Source organism: Xenopus laevis, chromosome 2S (genome assembly GCF_017654675.1).
Source record: "Xenopus laevis strain J_2021 chromosome 2S, Xenopus_laevis_v10.1, whole genome shotgun sequence".
Taxonomy (NCBI): Eukaryota; Metazoa; Chordata; class Amphibia; order Anura; family Pipidae; genus Xenopus; species Xenopus laevis.
Genome location: NC_054374.1, coordinates 94,573,590 through 94,589,550, shown reverse-complemented (window position 1 = coordinate 94,589,550; position 15,961 = coordinate 94,573,590). Strand labels below are relative to the sequence as shown.

The window sequence follows — 15,961 nt, the reverse complement described above, 5'->3', positions numbered from 1 at the left end:
CAGACCTCAGCTTCTACCGCAGGGTAATTATATTCAATAAGGGATCACTTTTTGTTCGATTAATAAAACTAAAACTGTCACCTGAAGCACAATGCAGTAATAAGCTCTTGGTTACTTTTGTTCTCGGTATATTGGGTAAAAATTAGAAGTTTTTAAAGAGAACAATGTTTATTTCAAGCGATAACTTTAATGCAAAAAGTAAATACAATCCTTCGTGCAATAATGTGTATTATTCCCCGTAATTATTTATATATGTATAAAATTAGGTGTCGAGTTTTTCCTTTGTTTAAAAAGCCTGTTGAGGTAAAATAATGGAGATAGCAAAGGTTTTTTTGGCATAAAACCCAGCATAAAGTAAACTCACAAGGGAGTTTCCTTAAAGGACCAGTAACATAATTTTTTTTAAATTTGTTTATACTTAACGGAAAAAAAACACTAAGACACAATTAACTTTAAATTTGCAAAGTCTTTATTAAGAAATAACTTACAGATTCTCTACTTGCGCTCCTCTTCAGAAACGGCAACAGGGCGATGATCCATCGTGCGACGCTCGATTTCTCTTCCCTGGCTATCTTCTATAGAAGGCAGGGAGGAGAAATTGAGCGCCGCGCGATGGGTCGTCGTCCTGCCGCCGTTTCTGAAGAGGAGTGCAATCGTAGAATCTGTAAGTTATTTCTTAATAAAGATTTTGTGAATTTAAAGTTAAATGTGTCTTGAGGTTTTTTTTTTCATTATGTAGAACAAATTTTTTTTAAAAATTTTTTTATGTTACTGGTCCTTTAAAAAATTGCTCATGCTGTAAGGCAAGAGTAATCTTAAATTGGCCCCTAAATGTTTTTTACTTCAATTAAGAAAGGTAGTTGTCCACCCCATTGCTGTGTGTTGGCTTTTTTATAATTCTGGAATGCCAGTCAGTCCATTTAATAATTTAATTATTATTATTACACATTGTGTTTTGACCAAGATTCCACAATATATTGAAGATACATTATATATTATGTTTGTAAGATACAGCATAATATTAAGCTATAGTGATTTAATATGTATATGTATTTTATTATGTTACTATACTTTATTTAGTATAGTAAATGTATGCTTGTTGAATGCATGTTATGAGTTCTGTGCTGCCTTTTTGGGACCTTCGGCAAGTCCCTGTTCTCATGCATTACACTGTGGGGTAGGGACCATGAATGAAACAATTTGCATATAGCAATGAATAAAATTGGTATGGCTTTTTGAGACTTTAGATTAGTCTAATATGTTCTGTTATATAGTGAATATATAAAGTAGCATAGAAATTACTACAATTAAAGATATGAATCTCCTCCCCACATCACAAAGTCCTGCTACTTCTGATGGGAAATAGGAAAACCCTCTGATAGCTGAACTCCTAACAGTAGAATGTATCAGGAATGTATGGGATGTGTGCTTTGAATTTTCAAATCATTTGTAGTTTGGATCAGTTATTGTGGAAAACAAGGAACAAAACATAAAATATTTTCTAAATATCTTTTTCCGTTTTGCAAAAAAAAAAAAAATACAGCACTGATCAATACAGGTATAGGATCCCTTATCCGGAAACCCGATATCCAGAAAGCTCTGAATTGCGAAATGGCTGTCTCCCATAGACTGCATTTTATCCAAATAATCCAAATTTTCAAAAATGATTTCCTTTTTCTCTGTAATGATAAAACAGTAGCTTGTACTTGATCCAAACTAATATATAATTAGTCCTTATTGGAAGCAAAGCCAGCCTATTGGGTTTATTTAATGTTTAAATTAATTTCTAGTAGACTTAAGGCACGAAGACCCAAATTACGGAAAGATCCGTTATCCGGAAAACCCCAGGTCCCGAGCATTCTGGATAACAGGTCCCATACCTGTATTACTGCAACATTAATGCAAAAAGGAGTCAGGCACTTGAATAAGGTGCTTAAAACAGACTATCACTCCACTGTCTAAAATATGACATCTATGTCTTTGTTTTCTATATCTGTGTGAGTTTTGTTAGTACAGAGAAAAAGCCTATCTGAAAAATAGACCCACTGATAATGATTTATGTTCTATGTGACAGGTTAAATAGATTTAGAGCAAGTATCGTGGGAGCAGGAACACATGTGCATACCTTCATAATTACTCCAGCATTGAATGGAATTACCCCTATAAATATGCACACTCCAGGGTCATTGTTTATAAACTTTTTTAAAACAGCAATGTGACTAATGTTGCCATATTTTTTTAATTTCAGGTAAGATTGTGCCAGAACCCAAAGCTACAGTTGAAGAACAGCCCACCTTACATACTTGATATTTTACCCGACACATATCAACATTTACGACTGATTCTTAGCAAATACGACGACAACCAAAAACTGGCACAGCTGAGTGAAAATGAGTACTTTAAAATCTACATTGACAGCCTAATGAAGAAATCCAAGCGGGCTATACGACTCTTCAAAGAAGGGAAAGAGAGAATGTACGAGGAGCAGTCACAGGAAAGGTAACATGACTTAGTAATCGGGCAAGCACTTCAATCAGCCCTTCATTCACATATGTTTCCTATGATGAAGTGGCACTTACTTTGTATTATTGGGGTGTTTTAAGTTGTAATGTATATAAAACACATTGGTTTATAAATTAAAATAATAATTTAAAATACCCCAAAATAATCATAATAATAAAATTAATATGTTTAAGTATTATAGTTCTTTTATTTGTAAAATTTACTTTTCAAAATCATTTTATTTTCCACCCCTCTTTATTTCCCAATAGCAGCTCAAAAAGCCCAGTCTCAAACTCTCAAGCACACACACAATAAGGGCTAAAGCTGCTTCTGTGAGGAAATGACAGCAACTATGTATCTGGTGTAAGTCTTTTTCCTTTATATATAAAAATACACACTGAAATGCAGCTCATCCCTTTTTATTGGGTGCACGTAGGTGTGGCTTGATATACATATTACACAACTTAACCTTCAGCACTCCAATATATAGCCCCCAGGGAAAACTTATTTTTGCACAACTTAAAGCTAACATATAGACACTTTTAGTTTGTACAAAGTATGCATAAGCTGACGCGCCCCGTCAAGGCAGTGTCCATGCGTCAGTCCTAACTAAGTGAAAAAAGTGAAAAAAGATAATGTTATCTTTGGGGGGCGAAAGACCATACCTGCTTTTAACAATGTAGCTGTATCTTTGATGCTTCAAGTGTTCCAGATATAAAACATACAGCGGGCCCCAGTGCCAGCTAGCCTATTCTTGTTCTGGAATTTTACTACTATTGATAATTACAAATACAGTTAAGTACAAAAGTTGGGGTATCCCTGGCCTGCTTACATATGTATGTCACTATTACTATTTTCTTTGTTCCTATATTTTCATATGTTATTTTTAAGACACTGATTTTTGGAGTAGTTAACTTAACACCCAGACTTCTATTTTTAACTTTATACGCACATTATTGTTTATCAGTACTTTTGGTTTTTTCATTGTTTCTCAGTACCGCAGAAAATTTTCTTTAAAGGGGTAGGTCACATTCAAGTTAACTTTCAGAATGTTATAGAATGAGAAATTCTTAAGCTACTTTTTATTTGGTCTTCATGTTTTTTTTTATTTCTATATAGATACTTTTCTTCCTCTGACTCATTCCAGTTTTCAAATGGAGGTCGCTGACCCCAGAAGCCCATAAACTGCTGCTCTGTGAGGCTGTAATTTTATTGTTATTGTTACTTTTTATTACTTATCTTAATATTCAGACCCTTATTCTTATCCCAGCTTCTCATTCAAACCACTGCCTGGTTGCTAGGGTAATTTGTCCCTAGCAGCCAGAGAGCTGCTGAAATTGCAAGCTGGAGAGCCACTGAACAAAAATCTAAATAAATTTAAAAAAAAACCCCACCAATGCTAAAAAATGGAAATCAATTGCAGATTGTCTCACAATATCACTATCTATTTCTTACTAAAGGTTCATTTAAACCCCTTTAAATGTTCCTATTATAATTTATTTGTTATTAGAAATTTAACTTTCAACTTTTAAGACATAGTAGTTTCAGTTGTATCGTGAAAAGAAGCAAGGCTTCTAACTTTCTAAATTAAATCCTTATAAACGGTGGCTTGTGATGTCACCAGTTATAAACGATGAGTAGTGATGTCATTTTTGACACATGATTCACTAAAATTTGTGTATTATAATAAATAAAGTACCCCTTTTTGGAAAATATGAGGATATTAGAAGTAACCTCGGAGTGGCATGACCTGTATAAAAGCATTCGGCCTTCAGCCTCGTGCTTTTATATCATCATGGAACGCCTCAGTGACTTATAATATCCTTATATTTTACAATAGGGGGTACTTAATTCACTATATGTAGTGCTGGTTTCAGGTTACATTTACAGGGTACATTCAGGTCACATTACAATTATAGTGCTTAGTTTTGTCCAAGTTGGATAAAATCAAAATCACTGTACATTTGACATTTAAAAGAAAAACATGCATATTGCACATAAAAAAGTTGTTTTAAAAAAATGGCTTTTGAGAGCTGTGTATGTCTGCTTTTCTAACCTCTGACCTGGTGGTTCTGACATTTGAAACAATGTAGCAGAAGCCAGTTAATTTACATTCCTGTAAAGAAGCACACACGGCTGACGTCTGTTACATTGTTTTGAGAGAGACATTTAAATATATCTTTGTTTATTTTTACGATACATTTACAAAAATGACACATTACTATGTGTAGGGATTATATGTGCTGACCCTGAAATCTTAATATGTCAATATTTATATTTAGAAGGATATCATCCCACAAAATTAAAGTCTCTGGTTCTTAATTATGCCCTCCATTTGACCATTCAACCGTTTCAGCTTCTTGTATTGACACAGGAGTTTATTTTGTTCCTGTCAGAAAAAAGCAGTCTTGTCATGTTTCATAATAGTTACTTACCGGTAACTGGTTTTATGACATAACTTGCTTTATCTGACATATTTTCAGCACCTTTAATTTTGGCTATATAATTGAAGTTAAAATACACAAGTTGTGGTTCATTAATGGATGAAAAAATGTGGGACCCCTACATCAGTCAAAGGAAAAAGTTTCATTGTTGTGGCATAGTCAGTGTATTGATGACAAGTTGTTATAGGTCCAGCATGGTAAAGTTAAAAGCTTTGTCCATCAAAAAGAAAAAAAAGAGTGTGTAGTGTAGTTAATATAATGGTTGCGACCACATACTGTATGTGGGATAACATGCATGTCATAATGACAGTTAGAGCACTCTACACCTGCCTGGGGATATAACTGTCAGGGGTCAGGCAAATACCTGAAAAGAAATTATCAGTTGAGTCCATGGTTACCAAAAGTTTGTTGTCCCTATTTTATAGAAAATATTGCCCTGTGTATGGCCACAATAACTTGGGAAAGAACTATATAAAAACCGTCACGATGCACTGTAATATAACATTTTATTTGACAGCTCGTCTTCTTTAACTGTACAGTACTTTTTATAGTGTTGTACTCTGTGATTGAGATACAATAAATGTTTAGCATTGTCCAAATAAAATGTTTTTCCATTTGCTAAAAATTCTGCAGTATTTTGTGTATCTGTGGCCGATTTAACTATGAAAACCAAAGTAAAAAAAACATATAAGATCGATTGGATATACAGGTATGAGACCTGGGGTTTTCCAGATAATGGATCTTTCCTTAATTTGGTTCTTTATTCCTTAAATCTACTAGAAAATCATGTAAACATTAAATAAAACCAATAGGCTGATTTTGCTTCCAATACAGATTCATTACATCTTAGTTTGGATCAAGTATTTGAATGTAATGGAGGCAATGGTAGAAGGCCTATCCATAATTTGGAACTTTCTGGATAACGGGTGTTTGTAAAGCTTCAGGTTATTCTTGGCTATTGTGTGTAAAAGACACCTGCCTGCTAAGCATTTCATTCTGAAACCAAGGGTATTCATTTGAAGGTGCTTCTCTCTTTGCTGCTGTAACATCTTTTCTCTTCTGGGCTTGCTATCAACTAGATTACTGATCCCCAACCAGTGGCTAACAAGCAACATGTTGCTCACCAACCCCTTGGATGTTGCTCTCAGTGGCCTCAAAGCAGGAGCTTATTTTTGAATTCTTGGTTTGGAGGCAACTTTTAGTTGCATAAAAACAAAGTGCACCGCCAAACAGAGCCTTCTGTAGGCTGCCAGTGCACATTGGGACTACCAAACAGCCAACCATAACCCTTATTTGACACCTCAGGAACTCTTTTCATTCTTGTGTTGCTCCTCTGCTCTTTTTAAAATTGAATGTGGCTCACAGGTAAAAAAGGTTGGGGACCCCTGAACTAAGTGTTGAAATGTTATGGTATTTGCTTTCATTCAGCAGCGAGCATTACTGAGGCTGGGCGCTGATGTTTTGCCATCAGGCCTGGCTTGTAGTTGGGTGTCCTATTTAAGACCACCACATTTACATAAATTGATGTCATGGCTTTGTGCAGGCCTTTTCATACTCTGCCAATATAGTATATTTGTTTTTAAGAAAATCAAGGATTGTAAGTTTTAACATTTGTGTCTATCTGGCCTATGATATTCTATATTGCAGTAATGATCCTGCTCAGTATCTACTAAAATATGAAAGACCCTTACTTGGCAAGTAAGAAAAAATTAACTGACTGTTTCTGTGCAGACACTTTCCCTCTAGATGTTGCTGGTTACTGAGTCCTCAAGCCATTCTTTTTCTGGCACTCATGATAAAATTTACTGGAACGTGAAAATTGTCCGTGTGGCCAGTGTCTGTGGAGCATACATAGTTAAATCGGGTTGAAAAAGACAAAGTCCATCAAGTTCAACCACTCCAAATGAAATCCCAGCATCCATACACACACCCCTCCCTACTTTCACATAAATTCTATATACCCATACCTATTCGCCATTCTTAAAGGCATTAACTGAATCAGCCATCACAACATCACCCGGCAGTGCATTCCACAACCTCACTGTCCTGACTGTGAAGAACCCCCTACGTTGCTTCAAATGAAAGTTCTTTTCTTCTAGTCTGAAGGGATGGCCTCTGGTACGGTGATCCTCTTTATGGGTTAAAAAGGTCCCATGCTATTTGTCTATAATGTCCTCTAATGTATTTGTAAAGTGTAATCATGTCCCCTCGCAAGCACCTTTTTTCCAGAGAAAACAACCCCAACCTTGACAGTCTCCCCTCATAATTTAAGTCTTCCATCCCTCTAACCAGTTTAGTTGCACGTCTCTGCACTCTCTCCAGCTCATTTATATCCCTCTTAAGGACTGGATATAGCAATACATGGCATACATGTATTGTATTTAAAGTAGGAAGTCATAGGGGTAAATTTATCAAAGAGTGAAGTTCTGCCACTCAAGTGAAATTCCGCAGCTCTCAATTCATTTCTATGGGATTTTGAAAGGCGTATTTATCAATGGGTGAAGTGAAAGTTCACCCTTTGATAAACACGCCTATAAAAATCCCATAGAAATTAATGGAGAATGGCGGAATTTCACTCTAGTGGCGGAACTTCACTATTAACTTCACTCTTTGATAAATATACCCCATAAGGTTTAAAAATGATTTTTTTGCTTTGTTTTAGAGCTAAGCCAGGTAATCTGGCAAAACCTGACAATAGAACATTTGCTAAATGTTACCATTCCTGTTTCATTAGAAATAATGTCAAGAATATAATTTGTCATTCAGCCATCTTTATCCTTTAAGAAAACATGTAGCCCAAACTGTTTGTATGAAGTATTACTACATTTATCCAAAGAAACCACACAATGCAGCTTAATATATTACCTGTTTGTTTAAGTGATTCGGGTCACTGCTTCAGCTCAATCATTCTATTTTTTTTTAGCTTGCAAAACAGTAGTTCTTTTATAACTGGATGCCTTCATGACTGTGGTTATTACAATAACTTTAAAAACAGCCCTTCAAAATAAGACTTCTTCCAAACACATGCATGCCTTGTAACAAGAAGCAACGTCCTATTCATATGCTTCCCTTTTCCCCCCTTCTAATCAAACTCTTTATGCCTCACGAGGAAAGGATTCTAATTGTTTGCAGATATTTCAGTCACTAAACCTTTGGAGCGTGAGGGAGGAATTATCCTGCTGTAGAGGACTAACGTATGGCTCTTATAGACTAAATATTTTTTTTAGTCTATTTAATTGATGATCTTGTATATTTATAAATAATGTTTACTGGTTTAGCAGAAACTATTCAAACCTTTATGAGGTATAACATTTTTTCCATTATTTTATGCAAAGACAGAATAGGAACATGCCTTTACTGTTCTTTACTGTAATCTTATTTCCATTTATGAAAAACACCTGAAAAATGAGTTAGCTACAATGACTATGATGGGCGTAGAAAGTTGAGAATTCTGATACAGCTGGTATTGGTACAGTAATTTCTGTGTGGAAAATATAGCCATATACTATTTTAGATTTTATGCTCCTACCCACACAGTTGCATAGCACTAAGCTGCCTATTCACGTACCAATAACATTTTGAACAGTTATTGTTGTTTATGCAGAGCGGATGATCCTAAAAAAATATGCACGGCTATGGCTAGCTTAAGTCATATCTATTTACCGTGGATGGTTTTAAAATTCACTTGAAGAGGCCCAAACAAACAGAACAATAGAGAGGTTGTCCAACATGCCTGCCCCCTGTGGGATAATTTTATACAGTACAGAATCAGCTTGTGTAAGGCTGCCTTCATGGGTTTTTTTTCTGATTACTGTGAAGTAAACTCTACCATTTAAAAAAAATAAGGTGGCCTTTTTATGCTGCTCATTGACAGTGTGGTGAGATTAAAAACATTTTGTTTTATTCCTTATTGAAACTGTAGGAGAGATAAAGCATGTCAAACCCTGCTATGAATCTAAGCACTAAGCAGTGTGCGGTATGGTGCTCTCACCTCAAATTCAAAAAGGTTGATGTGTAATTTAAATTTGGATGCAGAAGTGAGGAGCTATCTGTGCATCAACCTACATATTTTACTCTAAATTACTATTACTATAATGTGGAAACTCATTCTTTTAAAGGGGATTTAAAGGCAAACAAATAAAATCCCATTTTTACTTTCTTTAATGAAAAATAAATCTATCTCCAATATACTTTAATTAAAAAATGTCTAGCGTTTTTATAAGAAACCTGTCTGTATGCAGTGAAATTCCCCCTTCGTTTTATTTGCTCTGACAGCTGCAGATAGGAAACTTCAGATGGTCCCTAACTGCTGTGCAGGGAAATAATCATACTTTCAAACGAAAGGGGGGAGCCGCCCAACCTTACCCCCACCTTCCCGGAACTCGAGGCTGCTTTGTTTGTTTCCCTGTAACAACTGTGTAGATTTGTATCCACAGACCCAGTGCAGTCTGTATATTCTGATTATTAATCAGTCTTGCTGTATCTGCTTCTATGGCAGATATTATTTGACTTGTGCTGTTTTGATCATTTTTAATGATCCCTAAGCTTAACCTCCTAATTGAAGCCCAGATCATACTGAGCATGTGCGTAGTCTTGGTATTGCAAAGATGTTTAACAAAGGTACAAGATGACAGCCCCCTTTGCCAACTTTGAAAGCATAAATCATTTGTCTTAGTAGGCTTCTGGTGCAGTAAGTAAGTTCATGTTTGTATTTAGTATACAAAACACAGCATTTCTAACAGTATTCTCTTTTAGACTTTAGTTGCCCTTTAAATAACTTTTCGCTGTGGAATAGAGTTTGATTTTTTTTTATGATTGATGCTGTTTTCCTAGTTTAGGCACTATTGCATTTACGGAATGTTAGTGGAAAACATATGGTAATGTTATTTTCCCATTATGCTTACTCTTCTGCAACATGTTCTATGTTTAATTGTAGCCTTAAAGCAACAGGTGAAGTAGATGCTTTGAAAATACCTATGTTTCTATATAGCACACGGCACACTTATTTTGCATCACCAAAGGTGAAGAAGAAAACCATTTCAGCAAAGCTTTATATTAATATTTAAAGGCCAAATGGCATATGCCGCGATTCCAGGATTTTTTTTGTTTGAAATTTATCTTATTTATCTCTATGGCAGTTGCTTTAAAATGCTGACTTTCAGACATTTACTGTCAGTCAACAGAGCTAACAAACGTTTGGACAAATACCTGCAATCATTGTGTCTGCCATTGACCTACTTATTAAAAAAAAAGAGAGAGAGAGAAGGCGTGGAAGATAAGTTTAAAGATATACCCTTATTACTGTCAGAGACCCAGAAGGCTATTGTGACATGTAAACCATGCTGAACATGGCTAATTACTTAACTTATTTTTGCTTTATGGTCAATAAGAACAGCAGTGTTACAGTTGCCATATTGTCCTAGATCATCCCAGGATAACTACAATAATATTGAACTTGGCTTTGTGCCTGCATTTGTCATTACATCTAATATTTTTGCATAAAATGTTAGTTTAACCATTCAAGACATCAACTGAAGCAATATTGCAACATCGGGTATTGCAGGTATTTGTAGTGAAGAAGGAAGTATATACTGGAAAAAGGAATAGATGGGGAATAGAAGGGGAACTGAAAACTATTTCAAATGTAAAACATACCTAAAATAAAAGACTGTTGCCTCTTTTTCATCTAAACATAGAAATTCTCTATATGCTTATTGATTATTCTGAACCCAGTGAGACTGCAGCATGGATCCAACAATAGATCTGGGCATGCACATTCCGTTATGATAGCTTGAGAAAAAATGGCATTTAGCAGAACCATATTATTCTAGTATAGGTACTGATGGTGACTGTATCTAACTTTAAACCTTTATATTAAAATTTAGTATGATGTAGAGGTTTAGTGACCCTGTTTGAAAGCTGGAGTCATAAGAAAAAGACAAATAATTAAAAACTATAACATAAATAATCAAGACCATTTTAAATGTTGCTTAGAATAAGCCATTCTATAACATACTAAAAGTTAACTTAAAGTGAACCACACCTTTAATTATTGTAATGCAGAATCATATGCCTGAATGACCTTTTATTTAAAGGAGTTGCCATTTTCTGTCATCTCCTCTATAGTTCATGAAATTATGCTAACATAATGGAGCTGATACAATCACAGTCATCTAGGTAAGCCCTATTGAATGTTTTTAAAATTTGTGAGTACTATGTACATATGTAAAATCAAATGAATATATAAATACTTTCCTATTTTTGTCCACAACCAGCCTCTATCCTGCCTAAGCCACCATTATCTTTCAAGCTGGGTGGCCAAACGTTTACTTGTCATATCTCATTACCCTCTTAATGTGTTATAATTATTTTATAAGGGACCAGAAAAAGTCATTTTCTAGAAGATGGTGGGTCTCATGATCTTTCAATTTTATATTTCTTGTGGCATATATTATAAAGGATCTGGCAAAAAAATTAATTTTGTTTCATCAAAACAGTCTTGTGTGTAGTTAATTAAAAACTGAGATTGTAATGAAAAATTTGGCATGCCAGAAATAATCTTGTTGGTTAGAAGGGTTCCTGTCACAATTTCAGATCAAAGGAACAATAATTACAAATGTACCTACATGTTCTCAATCAAAATAAAATATAAACGTTTGAAGCTGGTTTTTATAGGGTCTTTTGAAGTGCATTTTGTTTCACTTCTGCCTACTTTGAATTTAATAACAAAATTACAGTAAACTGCTTCCATTGCAGTGCATTTGATTAACATTATTAGCTGTTACTGGAAGCTGCTTGAAATACAATCTATGTTCCTAACAATATTTCTCCTTTTGTGTAAGTATATGGAAATCCATTATGAAAATGGGGGGGGGGAGTCTAAAGAGGTTCTTTCTTTGAAAGCTATAATTGTCAATAAAATTTGTTATGGAAAGTGTGCTGCTGTAATTTGCCAAATAAAAAGCTGCTTTTGAAATCCCTATTTTTGTTTTAAAATACTGGCTTTTGTAGTTCAGGTTTTAGATTAACAAATTTAAATAGGGGGAAAATACTGTGACTGCACTATAGGGAAATTGTGTCCAGCCATTTTTGCCAATCATTTAGATTTGCAGATTGTTGCTAAGCAACACTGCTAGTCTCCACTTGCATTTCATTAGTCACCTGTGTTTCTCATCGTTACTCAGTATATTGTCCTGTGGATGCGGCTCATGCTTAACATGACAAATTATTATTTGATTAACTAAACAAGTTGTCAAAAGTATCATTTTTGTTTCGTTTTAATATTGTAAAGCTTATCCCAGATATTATTCTTGCTGCTGATGCATCTGGATTTGCTTTATTAACATTTTTTTATACCCACCACCAGCATTGCCTTTAGGGAGTATAGTCCTGGGCTGTTGGCATTTCTACGGTGTAATAATAATGTGCAATTGGGAAAGATTTGTGATTCGGAATGATCAGATAGCAATACCTCCTAATTATCCCTGATACGTGGGGAATTGGAGTGTTATTTTTCGAGTACTTGAACATTCCACTGAAACCTAAGAAGTTCCCTGTTGCTTTGCCTTGTTTTATCAAGTAGTTTACTGCAATTGTAAAAAGTCTAATTGGATTCTATCGTTATTTAAAGGGGTTGTTCACCTTCCAAACACTTTTTTCAATTTAGTTGTTTTTAGATTGTTCCCTAGAAATAATGACTTTTTCCAATTACTTTCCATTATTTATTTTTTACGTTTTTTCCAAAATCTAAGTTTAAAGTTGAATGTTCCTGTCTCTGGTGTTTGAGTCTGACAGCTCAGTAATTCAGGTGCAGATTCTGAACTGTTACAATTTTGCAACATTTAGTTGATACATTTCTCAGCAGCATCTCTGGAGTATTAGCAACAATTGTATCAATTCTAACAGCTGCCTGTAATGAAACCCAGAGATTCTGCTCAGCAGGGAAAAAGATAAGAAATGTATCAACTAAATGTATCAATTTAGAACAGTTTACAGGATCGGCGACCCCCCCTCCCAGAGCTGCTTCAGAAGGAGAGAAATGACACTTTATACTTCAATATTAGAAAAACCGTGACACATAGAAAATAGAAAGTCATTGGAAAAAGTCGTTATTTCTGGTGATCTATCTGATAACAACTAGTTGTTTGAAGGTGAACAACCCCTTTAAGAGTGTTCATTTTATTGCCTAAAACAGTAAACTGAAAAATATATACAACCAACAGATCAATAATTCTTACAATTGTATTTCTACTACTACAAAATAATTGTGGAAGCCAAACTGCGGTGTCTGTATGGCTAGGCCACACTGCCTCGGTGCAGAAGGTTATGTAAAACCCATGTCCCTCAGAGAAAACTGAATGATAGATACACCAGCCTATGTAATAATATACCTACGCTATTGATAGGTCCTCAAAAACCACACCGCTTATAACAGATGAGATCACTAAGCACTAGAAATGAAATGATAAATTACAGCATATACAGGGCTATTATATATTATATGTAAACCTTTTGGTTAAAATTTGCATTTAAATCCACTTGATTCTAGTCTACATTGTGGTCCTTATAAGATCACCTCTTCTGCATCTATTTTAAACTATTTCTATGCTCAAAAATGGCATGTTTTTTTTTTTAAAAAAAGTATATTGAAGTGGGAATTTTTTACAGCTGCTCTTCAGGCAAACAAACAAAGCTGCTGGAGTTCTGGGAGGTAAGGTGGGGGAGCTCCCCTTTGCTGTTTGAGAGTATGATTGTTTCCCTGCAGAGCAGTTAGGGACCTTCTGAAGTTTCCTATCCTTAGCAGCCAGAGCTAGTAACTGCATACATTCAGGTTTATTATAAAAACGATACACATTTTTTAATTAAAGTATTTTGGAGATAGATTTATTTTTCATTAAAGAAAGTAAAAATGGGATTTTATTTTTTTTTGCATTTACATCACCTTTAAAACATTGTTGAAGGCTTGAGTGAAGTTGCACCCACATAAAATTAGAACATTTTATATCCTAGTTGAGGTCAATAATTTATTTCTGTGTGTTTTCCCTTTCAATTAGAATGCAATTATCTTGCAAAAACAACTTCTATAAAAGCTTTATTATTAAAGTTTTCCATAGCGCTCCTCGGACTATAATTACTACATGCAACCAGCAGTCACACAAAAGAACAGCAACACTTGTCTGAAAGGCACTCATTCTGTGGGTACATTTGTTTAAATAGCATTGGCAAATGCTATTGGCTTTTGTTCTGAAGCACAGTATGTAAAATTGGAACATGGAAAGGGCAATTATTGTCATTATATTGAATGTTATTGCGTTATGCTCATGATTCAATGTACAGTAGAGGTTCACGGAAAATAGAAATGTAGTACTTTCAGGAAAAGGTTACAAGGTTACATAGTTTTTTACATAGTTTTACATAGTTTTTGTTGACTTGTTTAGGTTGGAATCATTTATTTAGCCCCCTTAGATGACACAAGATGATCTTGCTTTTCCATCAAATTTGCAAGATGTGCCAAAATACTGTTTTGCAATTGGTTTCCATGCTACCTTTGTCTGTCCAGACACTGTAAAACTCGTTTAAAAACCCAGTGCAACGAACCACTCTAGGTATCAGATTCCAAACCTTATTCTCTCTCTACCTTAATTGCTTCCAATATTAATCCCTGCTTACCTAAGTGCATAAATAGACATTTGATTACTTTAGGGCCTCAATAATTAGCTTAGCTCCTGGAAGCTACTGCTTCAGACTGAGCTCATCCCATCATAAAATACTTTGAGGACTTTTAAGAAGGAATTCTGAGCTCCTCAAATTAGTTATTGGCATGTGTATGGTACCTGATGAAATTCCCAACCGATATCTAGGTACTGTGGATTATATATGGTTTGGAAATTGCATCTGCCATGTATCATATTAGGTGGTGCATGGTACATCTGCAGCTTCTCCCATGTATGTCCTCTTGAATACAAAGCATTGGTTCGGCTGGTAGGTCAATTGTTTGGAAAGCGTACCTGATGGACCCATGTGTGGCATCTATGGAAAGCTCATCATATCAGTCAATACCTGAATATGACATGAAGCATTCAGCAAGAATAGCCACTACCTGTAGACGATTGATTCCTACTTAACATACTGCACTGATGCATTGGTAACACTTGGCTAACAACAAACTCAGTAAAGTGCAGTGGGGATAATTATAATATCTGCATTTTGGTACAATGTATAACATTGTACAATATATGGCTATATCAAGTCCTGAAAGTCATTTGTAATTTGGCCTTCAACATATTTTATAAACTCTGGTTGCATTTATGCATCTTGGGGCTTCTCTGTGTTGTTTTATGCCTTCAGTCTTTATTATGTGATGTCCCATCCAAAATATTGTTTTTTTTTTACTTAAACCATAGAAACTGAAAGAAAAAAAAATAGGGGGTCCTTGTTAAATATACATCCATCCATCAAGAAAGAAGAATTATTTTATTAGTACTAGTATAAGAGTACTATTTTATTGTAGCTTCCCCAATCCTTGTATTGAAAGTTAATAGTAGAAATATATAGAAAACAAAACTTATAAAACATTATATAGGTTTGGGACCTGTTATCCAGAATGCACGAAACCTGGGGTTTTCTAGATAATGGATCTTTCTGTAATTTTAGTCTTTGTACCTTAAGTCTACTAGAAAATCATGTAAAAATTAAATCCCATTAGGCTGGTTTTGCTTCCAATATGGATTAATTATATCTTAGTTTGGATCAAGTAGAATCTACTGTTTTATTATTACAGAGAAAAAGTAAATCATTTTTTAAAATTTGGATAAAATTGAGTCTATAGTAGATGGCTTTTCCATAATTCAGGGTTCTCTGGATAATGGGTTTCTGGATAACCGATCCCATACCTGAGTTTGCATTAGAACATCTTGGATTAAGGGCACTTGCCAAAGTATTGGTAATGGAAATGTGCACCGAGGCCCATAAGGGGGTTTTTTTTTGGTCAGAGTTTTAAAGGGGATAACACCTTT

The 15,961-nt window shown here is 34.9% G+C and overlaps 1 protein-coding gene across 1 annotated transcript in view; it reads left to right on the top strand.

Annotated features, from left to right (window-relative positions):
• Nucleotides 1-15,961, top strand: part of cblb.S (Cbl proto-oncogene B, E3 ubiquitin protein ligase S homeolog) — a 126,804-nt gene that overhangs the window by 44,094 nt on the left and 66,749 nt on the right. The window contains 1 exon segment of the mRNA NM_001091321.1: nt 2,249-2,499. Within this exon segment, the coding sequence (NP_001084790.1) occupies nt 2,249-2,499 (251 nt within the window).